General features: G+C 47.6%; 1 protein-coding gene across 1 annotated transcript; it reads left to right on the plus strand.

Moving 5' to 3' along the window:
• Window positions 1-2130: 2130 nt before the first annotated feature.
• Window positions 2131-6228, plus strand: LOC125509591 (polyadenylate-binding protein RBP47). The gene is made up of 6 exons (XM_048674590.2): window positions 2131-2663; window positions 3909-4362; window positions 5170-5228; window positions 5321-5451; window positions 5585-5681; window positions 5785-6228. The coding sequence occupies exons 1-6, from the start codon at window positions 2268-2270 to the stop codon at window positions 5947-5949; spliced, it is 1302 nt and encodes a 433-aa protein (XP_048530547.1). The 5' UTR covers window positions 2131-2267; the 3' UTR covers window positions 5950-6228.
• Window positions 6229-8067: the final 1839 nt, after the last annotated feature.

Below are 8067 nucleotides of genomic sequence, written 5' to 3' on the forward strand. Positions count from 1 at the left end.
TATTAACCGGAGAGGTGTCGCGGTCATGTCTAGATAGTTCTCGAACCCGTAGGGTCCGCACGTTTAACGTTCGATGACGATTTTGTATTACATGAGTTATGTGATTTGGTGACCGAATGTTGTTCGGAGTCCCGGATGAGATCACAGACATGCCGAGCAGTCTCAAAATGGTCGAGAGGTAAAGACTCGTATATAGGACGATAGTATTCGGACATCGGAAGTGTTCGGGGGGTACCGGGTACGTATCAGGTCAACGGAAGGGGTTCCGGGCAACCCCCGGCAAACTATATGGGACTAATGGGCCAAGAGAGGGACATACCAGCCCCTAAGGGGATGGTGCACCCCCTATAGGCCGAAATAGGAGGGAAAGGAAAGGAGGGAAGGGAGAAGGAAAGGGGGAGGATTCGGCCTCCCCCTTTCCTTCCACTCCCCCTCTCTTTCCTTCCCCCTCCGATGCATATGGAAGGGGGGAGCCCGACTTGGAGGAGGCGCCCAAGTAGGATCCCTCCTACTTGTGGCGCCCCTTGTTGCTCCCCTCCCTCTCCCACCTATATATATGGTGGGGGGCACCGCTAGAACACACAACATTGATTCCTAGCCGTGTGCGGCGCCCCCTCCACAGTTTACGCCTTCGGTCATATTGTCGTAGTGCTTAGGCGAAGCCCTGCGCGGATTACTTCACCATCACCATCACCACACCGTCGTGCTAACGAAACTCTCCCTCGATACTTTGCTGGATCAAGAGTTTGAGGGACGTCATCGAGCTGAACGTGTGCAGAACTTGGAGGTGCCGTACGTTCGGTGCTTGATCGGTCGGAACGAGAAGAAGTTCGACTACATCAACCGTGTTGTCAAACGCTTCCGCTTTCGGTCTATGAGGGCACGCTGTACACACTCTTCCCCTCTCGTTGCTATGCATCTCCTTGATAGATCTTGCATGAGCGTAAGTATTTTTTTGAAATTGCATGCTACGTTTCCCAACAGGGTCTAAGAAGCTATAGCCGGAGCGCAATGCTCAAGTATTCGAAGGGATGGCGCTTAGGAACTTATCCTTCGAGGAATTGTTGTTGTGGTAGACGGCAATGCGGTCAACAGACAGGGTTAAGGAGTAGGTTTATTCCTTATCAACATCGGTCTTGTTAGTACTACTTCCGTTTCAAAATAATTGAAGTTCAATCTGATTTGATACAATTCAAACTTCATTAAATTGACCAAGTTTATATGAAAGTATATCAACACCTACAACACCAAATTTGCTTCATTAGATTCATCACGAAATACATTTTGATATCATATATACTTGATATTGTAGTTCTTTGCAGATTTTTCCATAAATTTGGTCAAACTTTAACAAACTTGACTTAGGATAAAACTTCAATTATTTGTAGCTGACCCAATGCCTGTAATTAACTCTTTTCTGTAGACCGTGTTAGTTCTAAAACATCATGTATGGAGGGCACACAAGAGGAGAAGAATCCACGGAGGACACAACATGCATGTGACCAAGGTTAGATTTTGCAGCCAAGTGCGTGCGTGCGTGCGTACTCAAGTTAGTTGCCAGAGTACAAAATGTAGGTTAAACTGGTCACCGGAGCAGGCTAAATTATGTGGAGTAAGCAGTTCCAGAGACTGTCTATTTTAGTAACCCCGCAGCAAGCGCAGAGTTAGACCAGCCTACCTAATTACCAGCATGACACAACCAACGTAACCGACCATGCAGCTCAGCCGTGAAAAACAACCGTGAAATTACACCTCCCAGTCAAAAGCTATATTTAGCACCCATGCAATGTTGACCAGCCAAGATGAATCTGGTTCACTACAAAGTGAAAAAAAATCCATTTACTTACTTATCATATGATTGTAACCGGTAATTAATTAACCAGGGTAGTGGTGTTTTTCAGTTCATTAATAATTTATTTACGGGCAGGGTGCATCCGCATCCGCGCCCTAAACCTGAAAGTCAGAAACGACTCTACGTGTAACCCGCGGGGGCCGGGTCAGGCCGACACGGACGTGGATCCGGTCAAGGCCGGGGACGGACGGCCGGGGGCGCCTCCACGCGCGCCATCGGACGGCCCGCGCGCCCCCATATCCCCCGCCGCCGCGTGCTTTATTTAGCCACCTCCCTCCCCCCTGCCGCGAGCTGCTACTGCTCCTCCCTCCTCCACCCTCCTCCGCCTCTTCTTCCCTCCCCTTGCCTCCAAATTGTCTCCGTCGGAGGCGCCCGGGCACGCACGCGCGCGGAGAGGTTTGGTTTTGCGGCCACCATGCAGGCGGCGACGGTGGCAGCGGCGGCCAACGGCGGGGGCGACGTGCAGAAGCAGCAGCAGGTGGGGGCGGCGCCGCTCCCGGCGGTGGCGGCGCTGGCGCCGCCGCCCCATTGGGTGGCCATGCCGTTCGCGCCGCCGGGCGCCGCGGCCATGGTGGTGCCGCACCAGATGGCGCCGGCGCCGCCCCACCAGTTCGCGCCGCACTTCGTGCCGTTCCACGCCGTCGCGCCGCCGCCCCCGCCGCTGCAGCCGCGCCCGGCGCACGTCGCCATGGGCTCCCCGGCCCCCGCCGCGCAGCCCGGCCAGGAGGAGAACAAGACCATCTGGGTCGGCGACCTCCATTACTGGATGGACGAGAACTACCTCCACACCTGCTTCGGCTACACCGGCGAGGTGAGCACGCCCCCTCCCCCCAACCCAGATCTCGCCCACGTCCACGCCGCCCCCGAGCCAAAGCTGCCAAAAAGAGGCGCACCGTCTCCCTTTCGCATACCCCACTGACTAGGAACCCTTTTCTTGGATGTGACAAGCCCGCGAGATACACTGAATGTGTGGTTAAATCACACCCCATCCCACGAAAAATGGCGACAGGTTCCAGAGGCGCGATTCGTCTCTCGGGTCGCGCGAGGTCGGGGGAGAGAGAATGAGAGAGAAAGAGAGGCGGATCTTAACAAAGACTGGGTAGAGCCTATAGCTGCAGGCCTGCGGTGCGTAGCGCAGAACGCAGACGCGGGCAGCAGTACAAATGATTGGGTCACTGTGCGGAAAGAGGAAATGGGCGAGCAACCGCTGGGCACCCCGGGAGGCGTGGATCTGCGGCCTGAAACTGGAAAACCGCAGTCCCCTAGATTGGCTGAGGCAACGCAAGATACCCCCTATCCTTTCCTGCGCTGGTCATGGGGATATGCTTGGTCTGATGTGCCAGGTTGCCTACCTCGTAACGGCAGGATTCCTGGCGCACCATGGCCGTACATCTGTTTCGCCCCTCATTGGCCCGTTTTCAGTTTGGCAGCGTTGGGGATTGGGATGTGCTGATTAGGTGCGTGCTTCTTCTATGTAGAAACTAGCCGATCTACTTCTTGGCAGAAAAGGAGGACATTTACATTTTCTCAAACTACACTCAAACCAGTTAGAGTTAGGGCTTTACACTTTAGAAGAACTGAGCCCTGAATATTCAACTATTGTGATAGAAAATGAGGGTTTCTGCTTGAATGGGAGTAGCACCTTTTGCTCTTCCATTTTCGTGTCCACTAACATAGTAAAATGTCATCAAGCTGAGCTTACAAACGATTCCTTTATAGGCTCCAGTTTCATGTACTGTCTGTCTTTGCTGCACTTCCATTTTCATCATTTTGTAGCAGCTAAAACGTGGTGCGACGTTGTCACCTCCAGAACAATGGAGAAAAGACTTGATGACACATGGGGTTTATATGAGGACAAAAATGCTCATCGTTTTTAGCAGCGTTAAACCGAACGTTTTGCTGGGCTGTTTCGCCGGCCTGTGTCTTGACAATTGAAATTCTGAACTGTCCAGTCAGTTGAGGAACATAGACTGCATTGCAATGTGTCTTCTTATGCAATTTACAGCTCTTACTATCCAAGCTCAAACTTGTACTGATGTGTATGAATATGATGTAGGTTGTCGCAATCAAGGTTATTCGTAATAAGCAAACCGGGCAATCAGAAGGATATGGATTTGTAGAGTTCTACAGTCATGCTGCAGCTGAAAAAGTACTTGATGGTTTTGCTGGGCATATAATGCCAAATACTGACCAACCTTTTAGGATAAACTGGGCATCATTTAGCATGGGGGATAGGCGTTCGGACATTGCTTCAGATCATTCCATATTTGTAGGCGATCTTGCCTCTGATGTCAATGATACTGCATTGCTAGAGACTTTCTCCAGCAGGTACTCCTCTGTCAAAGGTGCAAAAGTTGTTATTGATGCTAACACTGGTAGATCCAAGGGCTATGGCTTTGTGCGGTTTGGAGATGATAGTGAGAAGACAAACGCCATGACCGAGATGAATGGAGTGTATTGCTCAACTAGGCCCATGAGGATTGGCCCTGCAACTCCCAGAAAATCTTCAGGTTGGTTAACAAGTTTCTCAGTTCCTATGTGCTCTGAATTAATTATTGGCCCAACTGAATGGAGGTTCCTTGATTTGGTTGTGTTCTTTCCCTGTTAATTTACGTTTTCTTTTGAGATAGTCTGAAACTAAATCCACACAACCCTCTACCTATATGCAAACATATGAGCCTGGCTGTTGTATTACTGATGGGGCGAGATTCCAATGATTTTAAAACGTGGTTAAAGGGGAAAGTTCCCTCCCTTAACTGTTCGTTATTTAGGTAGAAATGAGACCTTCCTGTGGATCGAATGCGGGTGGGCTAGCTTACACCCATAAGCTCTAGCCATCCGAGCTAGCGCTGATTCCAATGATTTTGATTTTAACCATTCGTAGAAGTTCTGGTTTCTAGGTGGGACTACTTTTAGTTAGTTCCCTGCTCTTTAGCATCTCTTTGCCACTTTAACTTGAAATTTTCACTTGTACTTTATCACACATCTGGACTTGTTTACATTCAGCATTTGTTTGGGAGGGAGATTCGTTCAGAATATAGTTCACACTTAACACTATCTATGTTAGAAAACTGTTTTTGCTCTGCATTCATGCCTTGCTGATTTTCCGCACTACCTTTTTGGAAAGTGGGTTTGTATTTGTGATAATGACATAAGTTCATACTTTAGAGGATATTATTGATTAGTCAAATAAAATCTGAGAACTTGTGAATTGCTATTAACATTATTCTTCTAGATAAAAAATTCTACAGGAACCATTTAATGTTGTTTGCATAGCTGTGACTGTTTTTCTGTTTCCTGAAAAAATGTTGGTGTAGGTACTTCTGGATCTACTGGTTCATCCGCTCGATCAGATGGAGATTTGACAAACACAACTGTGAGTACAGATGCATTAGCTCTAACTTATGCAATATACATCGTTATAGCTTTTCTCTTATAATCGTTGTTTAACTCATTAATTGTCCTTAGGTATTTGTCGGTGGGCTTGACCCAAATGTCAGTGAAGATGATCTTAAGCAAACCTTCTCCCAGTATGGTGAGATTTCCTCTGTGAAGATTCCAGTTGGGAAACAGTGCGGGTTCGTGCAGTTTCTTCAGAGGTATGGATTATTGGCCATGGACTTTTATACTTTTCAGTTCCTCCCCACATACAATATTTGTTTGGTTAAATTGGCTCTGTCACCATGATGGAATTCGATCGATTAATGCTGTCAGCGTTTTTCCCTTTCACAGAAAGAATGCAGAAGATGCATTGCAAGGGCTAAACGGGAGCACCATCGGGAAACAGACCGTGCGCCTTTCATGGGGTCGCAATCCAGCAAACAAGCAGGTACTGTCATATGCTCATGTTGCCTTCCCTCCCTCCTTAAACAGTAAAATTGTGCAGCCAACATAACCCAAGAACCTGACGCTACTGCATCTCTTCTTTGCAGTTGAGGAGTGACAACGGCAACCAGTGGAACAATGGGATGTACTACGCGCCCTCGCCGTTCTACAATGGGTACGGCTACCCCGCGGCACCGTTCCCTGACCCGGGCATGTACGCTGCTGCCTACGGCGCGTACCCGGTCTACGGGAACCAGCAACAGGTCAGCTGAAGATAGGAGGTTGAGACGCCCATCGCACGACAACCGGAGGCGCGCACGCAGTAGCTGTAGCTCTTGCTAGGGAAAGAAGGTAGACGACGACGGCTTCTTAGGTGAGCTAGATGTAGTGACTGGTCATGTAAAGTACATTACTACTATTACGAAGAACTAGCACCACTAAGACACCTAAAATGACTCGATCGCCATGGTCGTCTAGCTGGATTGTTCTAGGAAAAAAGAAGTTTTGGCCTAGAGCTGCAATATTAAGGTAGAACAATAATCTATTCAATATCTTCTGTGCGGTTTCTGATCGATTTGGCTTTTTTGGTGTTTGATTTCGAACTGATGTTGAGCTGAGCAAGTAGGGCTAGCTGCTAGAATATTTTGCAAACAATCAATAGCTCATCCTAGCTAGCAATTTCGTCACATAAATCGTTAGATAATTAGACTTCGCGAAGTCTAAGTCAACTGACGTCATATGTAAATTGATCCCATGTTTAACTCTGTTCGCGTGTGTGGAGTTCGGTTTTCGTGTTCGTTCTGCGTTGGCCTGCGTTGGCTTGCCACATGGGCTGGTGTTGGGCTGTATTGTCATCGTCCAGTTGTTGTGCATGTGTTTTTTTTTCTTTCTTTATTTGTGCTTGCTTTTTACTAGATTGCTAGAAGATTGTTCCGTTTGGTGTATTGCTGCACAGTACATTGTAGCTCTTAATTTTGTCGCTAGATTTTTTAATGCTCTCCTTCTTTTCGTGTCATCTTGTTATTTTTTTCCTTTTATCATTTCTTTCAAAAATTATTTTGTATTTTTAAATGACAAAAACAATCTTTAATGTAAAAAAATAGAAAAACAAACAAAATTAAAAGAAGAAGACAATTTAATTATCTGTGACCGATAGATAAGCAACTATATGCAGCCGACTAATGTGTAATTGGGTATCAATATTATTTTGAAAGGTGAAAAGTAAGTTGCATGGGAACCACATGTAATTGTGTGCGATCGAGGACATGCAATTGCATGTGGCCGACATGTGTGCGACTGGGTAGACGGACAAGTGCATGTGGCTGACGTGTGTGCCACCTAATTGCAAATATTTTGAAAAAGGAAAAACAATTAAATTGGCTGACAAATATTTAAAAAGTGGAAAAAATAGTTTTCACATGGACGACGGACATGCAATTGCGGTTGGCTAACGAATATGCAACTTCCCTCCTCCCTGACAAAACAGAGTTGCACTCGCCTCGAAGACATATAATTGCAGTCGGGTAAAACTTGCAGTTGCATGCCTAGTAGAAAACTGCAATTGCCTCCCTTCCCGCGAACAAAACACCACTGAGTTGCAGTTGCAATCAGAAGGCACATTTGCAGTTGCGTGTTTGTTGGAAGACATGCAATTGCACTCGGGGCAATGCTTGCAGTTGCGTGCCTAGTAGCATACTGCAACTTTTCCCCTTATGACAAAACACCATTGAGTTGCGGTTGCAGCCAGGGGACACACTCGCAGCTGCGTGCCTATTGAAAGACATGCAACCTATCTCCCTTTCCGATAAAACAACACGGAGTTGCAGCCGCGTTGAAGACATGCAGTTGCAGTCGAGGGTGACACTTGCAATTGCGTGACTAGTAGGAGACATGCAACTATCTCACTCCCGTGGAACAAAAAATGAGTTGCAATTACAGTTAGTGGCCCACTTGCACTTGCGTGCCTATTGGCAGACATGCAACTGCCCTCCTCCCCCAAAAAACAACAAAGAGTTACAATCGGAGGCGACACTTGCAGTTGCGTGCCTAGTAGCAAACATGCAACTGCCCCTCCCCTGGAACAAAAACAAATTGAGTTGCGGTTGCAGTCGCGGGGCACACTTGCAGTTGCGTGCCTATTGGAAGCCATGCAACTCGCCTCCCTTCTCGATAAAACAACACAGAATTGCAGCCGCGTTGAAGACATGTAGTTGCAGTCGGGGACGACAACTGCAGTTGTGTGACTAATAACAGCCATGCAACTGCCCCGCTTCCATGAAACAAAACATCATTGAGTTGTAGCTGCAGTTAGCGAAGACACTTGCAATTGCATGCCTATTGGTAGACATGCAACTTCCCTCCTTCCAACAAACCAATACAGAGTCACGGCC

The sequence above is a fragment of the Triticum urartu genome, chromosome 5A (genome assembly GCF_056163025.1).
Source record: "Triticum urartu cultivar PI428250 chromosome 5A, HENAU_Tu73, whole genome shotgun sequence".
NCBI classification, from domain to species: Eukaryota; Viridiplantae; Streptophyta; class Magnoliopsida; order Poales; family Poaceae; genus Triticum; species Triticum urartu.

What these genes read in the sequence shown, in the direction of transcription:
- LOC125509591 (XM_048674590.2), top strand. Translation starts at nt 2,268, where the DNA reads ATGCAGGCGGCGACGGTGGCAGCGGCGGCCAACGGCGGGGGCGACGTG. An exon ending in AACTCCCAGAAAATCTTCAG is followed by an intron (nt 4,363 to 5,169) that starts GTTGGTTAACAA and finishes ATGTTGGTGTAG; the next exon opens with GTACTTCTGGATCTACTGGT. An exon ending in TTCGTGCAGTTTCTTCAGAG is followed by an intron (nt 5,452 to 5,584) that starts GTATGGATTATT and finishes TCCCTTTCACAG; the next exon opens with AAAGAATGCAGAAGATGCAT.